We start from the raw sequence: 11,195 nt of genomic DNA on the forward strand, positions 1-11,195 counted from the left end.
TATTATACGAGATGGAGCACTGATTCAGCGGCTACTGTGGTCTTTGCTGCGTCGTTACCATCGTTACCATAAACGCTGACTCGACCCGGAGTCGTCTTCCGATTCGATTTCTACCCCTTAGAGCCAGTCTGTCGGAGGCGGATGCCCGTGGCTCACATGCAGTGCACAACACTTCCGACGGGCTGTGGCCATATCCTTGTCTCCATCTTCGTCCTTTGTTTCACCCACGCCCCCGACGCTGGGCAAGTGGGTACGGTGGCAACTGGCCAAGATACAAAAGGAAACCACTTGCAGCGAATGACTGAATGGCTTGCTTCTTTACGATTATGGGGGCACTTCTCATTGTATTGTATTCGGATCATAATAAGGCTCGTTGTGGCTTTCAGCATTCGATGTGAATGCAAATACATGCGGCGCTATTTTACAACCAGAAGACAAGTGTTGTCCAAACAAAGCTTTGGGCCGGCAAACCGACAAAGACGGTTCGATTTGATTGATTTGTCCTTGCTGTTCGTGTTGGGTCTGGCTGTTGGCTTATCATTAGGGAGATGATCTAAGAGCCTTTGGAGTGCGATTGAGTGGCCCCAGGACACATTTTGTTCAACTAATGCCGATCAAACACGAGATGAGAGGAGTGATGCCCAATATCTATAATGGAATCTCTGGCTGTGGTGCTCTCCATACAGATCTAGTGCCCGAAAACCGGCCAATTTAATTCTTTCCTCAAAGTGAGAAGCAGAAGAAACTTTTTTCCGATATTAAACGCTTCCTGTGCTCCGTACCCTTGGTTATGGGGAGAGCGTGGTCGCGATAAGAACTTGTTTCAAAGTTTGTCTCCTGGTTGCGGTATCTGTTCATTTACCTAGCGGAACTTTTATTTGCTAAAACGGAATTAAAACTTTAGCTTGTCTTCACTTGACACTAGTTCTCATACTCGAAATATAATTTTCCCTTTACTTACTCGTTGAATTTTCATAGCGAACTGGAGCGCATTTTTCTTCCATTACCATGGAAAACAATTAGCTCGAGGAGGCGGGACAGGAACTGACTGGCTACTAATTAAAATTCACTCAGAGCTGCTCAAACAAGCACAACAATGAATGGAACGAAACAGCATTCGATAAAGTCAACAACTAATTCCGAACGGACCCACATTCCCTTCCCAACATTCAGCTGCAATTTACGCAAATGCCGCCCAATCCCCACCCTTGCTCTGCTCCAACTCCGTCTTCAAAGCCACGGGTCTGCTGCAGGGGGAACAAAAGTTTTGAATTTTATTGTCCCAGCTTAAAAGCTAGATGCAGAAGATTTGAACACAAAAACTTTGTGACCTGGGGCGTAGAAGGAGAACGTGCAGACAAACAGTCGAGTCGAGACAAGTCGATAGTCGCACAAGATGCTCGAATGCTCAGATGCTCGGATGCTGCATAGTTTCTCAAGTCAAGATATATGAAGGGCCAACGCAAAGTTTTGCTTCGCACGGAACGGACTGGATTTGTCCGGGCCAGAGCTTCATGTGTGACAATTTAAAGGAAACTTTGGCGGCTTGTTCGGTGTTTGTGGCACTATGTATGTGTGGCTAAAGTCGTGATTTTCAGTATAATGGCACTTAGACCAAGAACATAGTGTATCGATTTTCTCGATGGGAGTACTTTATGGAGTCAATCCTTTAAATTATCACTAATGTCGAACAAGTGGCAAACTTTCTCGGGTCGGACAAATTAACGAGTCTATCAACCCATAATTAGGACCACAATTTACTGTCATTAGGCGGAGGTTCCTAGCGTATATAAGCATGGTGGCGCTTGGGCCCCCTGAGATCAGCCATCGCCAGCACCTTCTGGGAGTACACGGAGCGGACCAAGGTGAGCGGAATGTGGCTTCTGCGACGCCAGCGCACCCACGGATTGTCCAGGTGAGTTAGAATTCCACTCCCATCCTTTCTCCCAGTGCACAGGGCAGATTTCAGATTCATTTGGTCCTCGGTGCTGCTGCAGTTGCTCCTGCTGAGTATCTACCTGACATGACCTACTCTGGCTGAAGTTATACTTGATCCCATTCTGAGCTTCGAGCCGCCGGCCCACGAGAGTTACAGGATCACCGATGCGGTGCTTCGGATGAACAACTTGAGCGTCTGGGAGGCAGCCATGGCCGTCAATCCGGGTTGCTCGTACTATGTAAAGAGATGCTTCTGGGGCCACACTGAGTTCCAATGCAACCAGAGCCACGAGTATCTCTCCTTCATACCGACGACGGCATATTTGGGACCGTGCTGCTCCTTCAACTATAATCCGCGCAACTCCAGCTATGTGCCCTTTTCGGCCAACATCTTTGGCATGGATGGGGGTCTCACCTTTGTCGGCGCTGAGGTCTCTGAGCGCAATCTCAACACGGGTCTTATAGTTCTCGTCCACCATCCCATGGACTATGTCACCGAGTCGGCCTCCTCTGTGACAATCACCGCCCGATCCGAGAGCTTTCTTGAAGTCTCGGAACGAAAGCGGGACTGCCTCATCTCGGACGACTTGAGGCTCCGAAACTACCGGCAGGCCGGCTGCCTGCTCTCCTGCCAGACGGAGGCCATCGTCGCAAAGTGCGGCTGTCATCCGTATCTCCTCCCCATCGTCGGCAATCAGTTCAAGGAGTGCAATCTAAATGCTACTCGTCCAACTATGGTGAGTTCCTCTTCCCACGGAGCATCCCATGCCTCATTCGGGCTTACTGTCACTTCTGGTTCTTCCCACGCGCATCCTTCAGGGCCTGACAAGGTTCACGTACTCCCCTTCCGACAGCCTTTATCACGTTGTCGCCTTCGCCCTTGGCTGCTGTACTTTTCATGTATTTTCCATGCTGCTGCTGTTGCTTCTACTGCTGCTGCTCCTGATGCGGTGACTGTGGCGTATTGTGTGGGTGCTCTGTTGTCGTCTCTTGTGCTCGCTCATGTTTCATAATTTATCTTAAATATTCAGGATACTCACGTGCCCGAGTGTCTGCATTATACGCCATGACTAGGATGCGCCCACAAATCGCTTGGGAGCTCATTTGCACGTTAATAAACCCCTAAAGCGCTCCCCCGATATGATATGCAAATTTAAAAAAAAAAAACGAAAGGTTCCCCCTTACCTTAACTTTACCTTTCGCAGACAACTTTAAGGGTGTGCGATGCGACCAGTGTCTGCCCAATTGCTACGATGTAACCCACTCCACGCTGTCCTACAAGACGGACCTTAATCAGCACCAGTTCTAAGTGAGCCGCTACTAGTACGTGCCTTCTTAGTAGAAACATTTTATGAAATCAGCTTAAAATTATATTAGACTCCTATTTAAGCTCTCGTGAGCTGCTCAACAGCGATAGCTTTGTGCTACGTGTCTATCTGGCCAAGCAGGTCGTTCCGGTCATTCGAAAGGTGACGGTCATGTCTTGGATCGGGCTTCTCTGTAAGTGCTCTGTAGTGTAAGATAACTAGATGTAACTAAACTCTCATCTATTTCAGCTGATCTTGGGGGCAATTTCAATCTCTGCCTGGGCCTGAGCATGATTTCCATTATTGAGTTCTTCTACTACTGCATAATTCGCTTGTACATCAACTATCAGCTTCAGAAGGCGCAGTTGCCAAGGAAGGCGTGGCAATAGACCCCACTGCATCGTCCTTACATATTAATACGTTTTAATATAAAACTTGGATCTAAAAATTAATAAGTAAATGGATAATTTAAACTTTCTTCTTTTTCGTCTTCTGCGACTGGTTCGGTCCCTTGCGCTTTTGCTTGGCCTTTTCCACCTTAACAGTCGCTTCAACTTGTTCTCCAGATTCGTCTTCGCTGTCGCTGTTGGGGAGATTAGTAGGTGACATCAAAGATATTCAAATAAAAGGACTCACCCCACAGTCGGCATCTGATCAAACATATACTCGTATTCATCGTCCACAGGGGCTGTCTTGATACTAGGCTTCTGTGGCACTATATTATCAATTTCCTCCTCCTCCTCTTCTTCAGCATCAGCCTCTGGTTTTTCCTCCTTTAGTTGACGGATGAGGATCTTGGTAGCCTTCGATTTAACATAGCATTGATAGAGCAGCACTGTAGAGTCGGCGTCGTGGATCCGCACATAACGATCTAAGCTGGCAGAGCTTAAGAACCGTCCAGTGGGATCCAAATGCAGGTCGCTTATGCCACCCGTGAATCCCTTGTACGTGTGCACATGAGTTTTCATGCGTCGAGTGTCGAAGGCCTTCAGGGCGCCCATTGTGGTACCCGTGTAGATGTAGTTTCCTTGTGCAACCAGAGTCGCGAAGCGCATTCCGTGCTCCTCGCTGGCAAAGCAGGAGACGGGACGGCGCTGCTTGCGGGTGTCGTAGAGGCGAACATATCCGTGTCGGGAGCACGTCGCCAAAACACTGGGACCGTCCACAAAGCCAATGTCACTGTCCCAAACAGGGACCTCCAGCTGCAGATAATCATTTGGCAAGTTCTTCGAAGTAAAAATCTGCTTGCCGTCGGCGCTCAGGTCGTAGACTTTCAGATTATTTTGTCGCTCCTTGCCACCAGTGGCCACAATGTTCCTGGCCTGTGTGAACTGACGTAGATGATCCATTTGGGTGCCAGTAGAGATAACAGCAGGTGCCGTTTCTTCTTCAGGGTCTAGCTCCAGGCTTTGCAGCTCCCCATTCCCAATGCCGGCAATCAGTTTTTCGTTGAACCGAGCCAGGCCAACAATGGGAGCTGCGCTGAAAGTCACATGTCGCGCGGAGAACCCTCCTTCCCCAATGGAATGCAACTCGGCGATGTTTTTACCTCGGCCAAGCAGAATTTCTGTTCGCGACTCGTTGCCAAAAGCCAAAGAAGTGACCCGCGATTCTTTGTCCAAGTCCTTAAGATCACTGATGTTTCTCTGTCCGTGTGGGGTTTTCTCCAAGGCCGGCAGAAGGTCTACAAGAATCGTTTATAATCAATTCAATCATTGTCGAAGCACCAAATTTTGTGACTTACGTTTGAAAGATCCCGTGTGTGTTCCCACGTAAATTTCATGTTGTGCTGTATAATTGGGGTGCTTAATATTGGCCGTGGTCCACTTCATCTCAATAAATAGTTGTTTTTAGCTTACTTTACCAATTAAATTACAAAATCTCAACACAACAAATGCACGTGCGGGGATAAAATATCGATGGTTTTCGAATTGTGCGATTCATCGATATTCCGTGCAATTTCGAGTCGAAATTTTCGACAGCCCTAAACACTAGTGCTGCAAAGCGATTAAGCTAATCGGTATTTACCGATGAAATTTTTAATTATTGACCGGAACGCCAAAACATTTGAATCACGGCTACCTTGCCGCATCACAATCCCTCTAGGATACGGACCGGACGATGGCAAGATTGTCGAGTAGATCCTCTGGACCAGAAGAATCTTGGCGGTGAGTATGATGTTGGTGGAACACGTCTTATCGGACCTAATCAGGGACTAAGTAAATCCGTTTTCAAAGAGCTCAAAGTGAAGTTGAGCGATTGGTAAGCAATCAATATCAATTATAGGTTTTATATCATGTGCTTGCCCCGACCCTGTCACGGAATCCGATTCAGCAGGGCCTGAATAAAAGAACGCTGAAACAGGGAACTCGTAACAGCTTCGAAGCTAAGCGAAGCAGGAAGTAACCATCTGCAGTTATTGGTCCTTTTTAGAGGTGCCTGAAATTTGAAATGAATTTTCGTAAGTGTCGCAGTGGGAGATGCAAGTAGGTCCTTAGACCCAACCGCTTCCATTTACAGCAAGCCTTCTTCTGCTGGCCCTTGTGGCAGGAATCGCAGACTCGCACAGGATTGCTCAGCCGCCTGCAGCACCCGAAGAGTCATACAGCACCACCACCCTCCAGCCACCACCTCCGACATCCACAACCTGCACTACAACAAATGCTCCCGCTATTGCAACATCAACAACCTATTCTACAACAACCTGTACCACACCAACAACAGCCTGTAACACAACACCCTGTACTACAAGAACAACAACCTGCAGCACAACACCCTATACCACAACAACAACACCCTGTACTACAACAACAACCTGCGGCACAACACCCTATACCACTACAACAACATCCTGTACTACAACAACAACCTGCGGCACAACACCCTATACCACAACAACAACACCCTGTACTACAACAACAACCTGCGGCACAACACCCTGTACCACAACAACAACACCCGGTACTACAACAACAACCTGCGGCACAACACCCTATACCACAACAAGAACACCCTGTACTACAGCTGCGAGCCTGATCGAGAAGCTCAATCCCAAGCGGATAGGATAGGTGTAACATGTATATCACCCTGTATCCTAACCAACAGTCATGCACTCTGTTTGTAGGGGGGCGGATCGAGGTTCAATTATCCAACGGCGAGGTGTATGTTCCAGTTTAAGCTCCTAGCAGTCGTCACAGAAGGGAAAGGCCAATGAGTTTCGTGGTGTATATATGTATATATATATTGTTCATGTATTTATTCGGTACTCGCGCGGTATGTCGACAGGTTGAAGCGGGGGTGAAAACGTAACTAACTAACTCTATGCCTTATGATGCTTTTGCTGCCGTGAGCGCCGAGTGGATCGTGGATTGTGGATCCGAGCGCCCCTCCGAGCGCGCGAGAGCGAGTTGGGACCGGGGCGCACGGAGTTGGAACAGTGTACAGTACAGTACAGAACAGTACAGTGCGCGGAAATTGTTTACTGCTGGCCTGAACATCCTCCCCCCCCTCTTGCAGGATTGCAAAGTATAATGGGGTGGCCTATGGCTGTGCGTACGCCCCGGACCCGATTCATCCAAAAAAAAACGCTCTGGACTTGACAAGGACGTCGACTCAGTGTCGCTCCACGGTCGGATAGGCGTGAGGATGCGCAAAACGGGGGTTGCTCTTGAGGAATCTGTGGATGGCGCCGTGGGTCCTACGACGGGGCGGCTCGCGGGGAGACGAGTGTGTCGTTCGTCGTGAGCCGATGTAGATGGCGACGGTACAGTCGCGGCTGAGCGGGCTGGACGACGAGGGCGGCGTTTGGCATGGTTCGATTTTGATGGCGACGATGCTCCCGAGGCTGAGCGGGCTGGATGACGAGACGTGGGTCCGTGGAGTAGCGTGTGGTTGTTCTTTCCGGAGTGTTGGTGAGCCAGGCAGTTCACGCAATACTGGTTGATAAGGACAGCTCGGAGTCTCTCTTCGGGGCTCAGGAGAAGAAATTGGTGGTAGGTCCGTAGCGGATGGACTCCTTGGCAAATTCGGCAACGGTAGGAGCCAATTTCCCGAGCACGTCGGTTCTCTCTGGTGCGGTTGGCGCGGGGACGTGGGGCCATATCTGGGTGCGGAGAACTATGTTGAAATAAAGGCGTCGAAGACACATTAGTAACGATCTTGGAACGGGTGAGAGGCACATTTAAGACATTGGAAATTGCCGCCCGGTTACATAGTCTGGTGAGGCTATGTTGATCTAAGGACGGATTCACCTTCGAGTTCAGGCTTGAATTCGGACCGGAGCGTAGAGCTTTCATACAGTGCATATTTTGGAAATATTTCCGTAGGTCAGGAGACCGTTCGAGAACTTCTGCGGAGGGAGCTGGAAGGAAATTGCTGTCGTAAAAAGACCCCGAGTGTTCTACCAGTGTGATAGGTCGTCTAGAAATTTGACTCGAGAACGATGAGATTTGATTCATCACCTGAGGAACTGGACCTTTGAGTACCCAGCCGAAAATGGTCTCCTGCCCGAGGAGAGAGCCACAGATGTTGGTCAGTGAGCCACTTAACTGAATGGACGGAAGCATATCCGCTCCAATCAGGACATCTATTTGTGAACTCTCATAGAAGGTCGGATCCGCCCATGAGAGGTTCGGCAGGTCTCTCAAGAACCCTTGCGAGATCGGATGCGATGGAATATTCGCGGCCAATTCCGGAATAACGTAGGCTGTGGCATTTAGTTGTAAGCCCGGCTTAGTCGGAGAACGGATGGAAAAACTGCAGAGCTTCTTGGACTGAGTGGATACGGCATTATTTAGGCCGGAGACCTGTGCCTGGATACGTTGGAATGGCAATTTGATCATGTCCACAAGACGTTCTGTAATGAACGTCGCCTGTGAGCCAGAGTCGATCAGAGTCGATACGACTGAACGTTTGGCTGGGCTTCGGACGAACTTGGATTTTGTACGCTTGGTACTCGTAGATGTAGCTCGGGCCACGCTGAGGAATTTTGTGCCGTTGTGGAAATCGCCTCGCTGGAGTTTGCTGGATTGCTACGGTGTAGAAGCGTATGGTGCCGGTCTCCACAAATTATGCAATTGTGGGCGCTTTGGCACGCTCATATCTGGTGGCCCCTTGCAAAGCAGTTCAAACAAAGCTGCTTTTGCTTAATGTAGTCGGAGCGAGCGCCAGCGGGCATTTGAAGGAACCGGATCCGGGCATAACCGGATTGGATGATACTCTTTGGAGCAGAGATCACACGTGCTCCTCGTTTGATTAACTGTGGTCTCGAACGAGTGGGCACTCCTAGGATAAGGACTTCCTTGAGACCGAAACGGATTGCTTCTCGAATTGTCTGAAGTGCGTATGCTCGCCCAGGAGTGGGCCTGAGTCTCCATGCCTGGATGGTCGTCCTCGGTCACTTCGAGAGACAGGTACCGCTCCGCCAGGAACTTGTCCATGGCGTGCAAGGTGGGAATTTCGGACTTGTGCGTCACGGATTGCTCCCAAAGCTCTAAGGTCGTCTTTGGCAGCTTAGCGGAAATGAGGTACACTAAAACTCCGTCAGCGAAAACGCTGTCTGTGGAGACCTCGGAGTGGGTGAGTGTCGTGAGGCACTTGTGGACGGCCCTCTGGAGCTCTTTTAGCGCTGCTGCTGACACGGTACGGATTTGGGGGAGACTGAAAAGGATCTTCAGCTGGGCCTTGAGTATCAGCCTCTTGTTTTGGAAACGCTCACGGAGGGCGTTCCATGCGGACGCGAAACCCTCGTTCGTAAGTGGAGCCTGTGCCACTATGACGTGGGCTTCACCGCTGGTCTTTTTGTTGAGGTGGAACAGTTTTTCCACAGGAGCCAGCCTTGGGTTTTCTATGTAGATGGCGGTGAACAGGTCTCGGAACGTGGGCCACTGCTGGTAGTCCCCACTGAAAACTTCAGTGTCACATGGAGGGCGTGTGAGGGACAGTCGGGGGCTCGAGCTGATCGTTCAGTTCGGCCAGGCATTGCGCGTAGACCGCGTAGCAGTCATCGTACATCTCTTGGACATCAGCTACACCCTCTGGATCGTCTTCCGCCATCGTCACCGAACAGGCCGCGAACTCCGCGTCCACCTTTGCCCACAGGCTTCGGAGTTGTTCTCGATGGACTTGGGAGAGCGAGCGGGTTGGTGTGCTAGCATCTGGAGCGCTGAGCTTCTGGTCGAAGCGGGTCAGTCTGCTTGCAGCCAAGGCAAACTTAGACTGTGCGGAACTGGCGGCCATAGTGCTAGGAGCCGTGCGAGGGATTCCCGAGGGGAGCAACAAATCCTCGAGGGCATGTGGTGCGTGAGCCCTGGACGTGGTCGGACCTCGCTCAGCTGGGGCCGGACGGGAAGATGTGGGCGTAGTGACTGAGCCGTTGGAGCTGGGTGGATGGGTCAAACTCAGCGAACTCACCCGCTTAAACTTCTTGCGAGATTTCTTCTCAACAGTGGGCATGCTTTGCTGATGGATCTGCGATAACGCGTATTAGAGTCGCAAAGGTAGGTGAGCGGAAATGGCGACGTGGAAGTTAAGAACTACGAACCGTGGCTATGTGGTTTTGGTGGAATTTATTGCGAGTATTTAAATTATGGAAATAGTACCCCGTGGCCGGAATATATACATAGATATAAATACTACGATCAACAAACAAATGTCCAACCAAGAACGAAAATTGAGGATGGACGATAATATTGAGGCACGAGGTACCAATATACCAATGTATAGAGTCGGATGAAAACAATATACTCTCGAAATGCAGGGTAGCGCGTCACTTGGCGTTCCGTTACGGTCAAGCGCGGCACCGAAAAATATTCTCCCAACAGCTACAACCAAATACTATACAATACCAAGGTGTCGCATGAGGAACAAATGCTTTTTCAATTTTCGTTTGACGCTTCACGGTACGGTCGCGCGGGGCTAGTACTTCAATTCTCTTTTACGCTACCTTCGCCTCCGAAGTGCTACTCGGCTTCGTCAATGCCTCGGTCAGCACGAGCTCGAGCCAACCCAGAAATATGCTTGTAGTTGTGTATATGTGTGTATGTCCTAGGTCGGCACGGCCATAAACCGGTTTCGCCCGCAGCATATACGGCTTTTAGCTTCACACACAAGCGCACTGAAAGCATGTCAGTGTCTGCGTGCCGAAACCGTAGGGCAGCGTGGTCGCTGATGTCTTTGGCGCGGCACAGTGGGGACTCAGCCGAAATAGTCAAAAAATTGTATGAGTTCTTTAGATAAATTTAATGTACGCATCTAATAGAGAATTTTCCAATCGAATTTTCAAGATAGTTTTAGTTTAGGAGATATAAGCACTCAAAGTTTAACATTTTTTCAGTGTGAAAATATTTATTGACTAACTAACTAATTTAGCAAGCTGAGACGGCCAAAGGTCCCACTGTGCCGCTCCAATGACATCGGCGATCCGCGACCACCGCTTCGACGGTGAAGGCATTGCCGAACAGACGAAACCGATGGGCAGCGGGGTCGCGGTAGAGACGAAGTACAGGCGAAAAGGGAATTGAAACCCCGCGCGCTCCCTCGTGCCTTTTGGGTCCTAATGTTAGCAACAGCTTTTTGGTCGCTCATGCGACATCTTGGTATTGTATAGTCTTTGATGTTAGCAACGAAAGCTCAGCTGGTAGCTGGGAAAGGTAAGAATATTATTTATATCGGAAGCTGAACGCAGGAGTTAGCTCGGATCAAATTAAACCTTTGGAGAAGTAGGAGGCCACAACCGTTGGCAGAACGAAGTATGGTTTAATTTGGAGCTAGAGCGAGATATAAATACATATGTATATACATATGTATGTATGTATGTACATATGCCACGGGAACTCGGACTGGGATGGAAAACTCGCACAAAATCACTGCACTGTTGTTAGGCACAATCGAAGAGTACTTATCTTGAACTTGGAGCGATCCGCCGATGCTGGCTGGGGTGAGCTTCTCCTT

General features: G+C 49.5%; 1 protein-coding gene and 1 pseudogene across 1 annotated transcript; one reads left to right on the forward strand and one right to left on the reverse strand.

Moving 5' to 3' along the window:
* The first annotated feature begins 1,795 nt into the window (after nt 1-1,795).
* Nucleotides 1,796-3,650, forward strand: LOC117192875 (annotated as a pseudogene).
* A 1-nt stretch (nt 3,651) lies between these two features.
* LOC108160419 (WD repeat-containing protein 74) lies at nt 3,652-5,151 on the reverse strand. Its single transcript, XM_017294418.2, has 3 exons — nt 4,990-5,151; nt 3,882-4,929; nt 3,652-3,828 (listed from the first exon to the last, which is right to left on the reverse strand). Exons 1-3 carry the CDS (start codon nt 5,075-5,077, stop codon nt 3,714-3,716), a joined length of 1,251 nt encoding a protein of 416 aa, XP_017149907.2. The 5' UTR covers nt 5,078-5,151; the 3' UTR covers nt 3,652-3,713.
* Between the last annotated feature and the right edge of the window lie 6,044 nt (nt 5,152-11,195).

The sequence above is a fragment of the Drosophila miranda genome, assembly GCF_003369915.1.
Source record: "Drosophila miranda strain MSH22 chromosome Y unlocalized genomic scaffold, D.miranda_PacBio2.1 Contig_Y2_pilon, whole genome shotgun sequence".
Lineage (NCBI taxonomy): Eukaryota > Metazoa > Arthropoda > Insecta > Diptera > Drosophilidae > Drosophila > Drosophila miranda.

What these genes read in the sequence shown, in the direction of transcription:
- LOC108160419 (XM_017294418.2), bottom strand. Translation starts at nt 5,077, where the DNA reads ATGAAGTGGACCACGGCCAATATTAAGCACCCCAATTATACAGCACAA. An exon ending in ACACACGGGATCTTTCAAAC is followed by an intron (nt 4,930 to 4,989) that starts GTAAGTCACAAA and finishes CGATTCTTGTAG; the next exon opens with ACCTTCTGCCGGCCTTGGAG. An exon ending in GATCAGATGCCGACTGTGGG is followed by an intron (nt 3,829 to 3,881) that starts GTGAGTCCTTTT and finishes TCTCCCCAACAG; the next exon opens with CGACAGCGAAGACGAATCTG.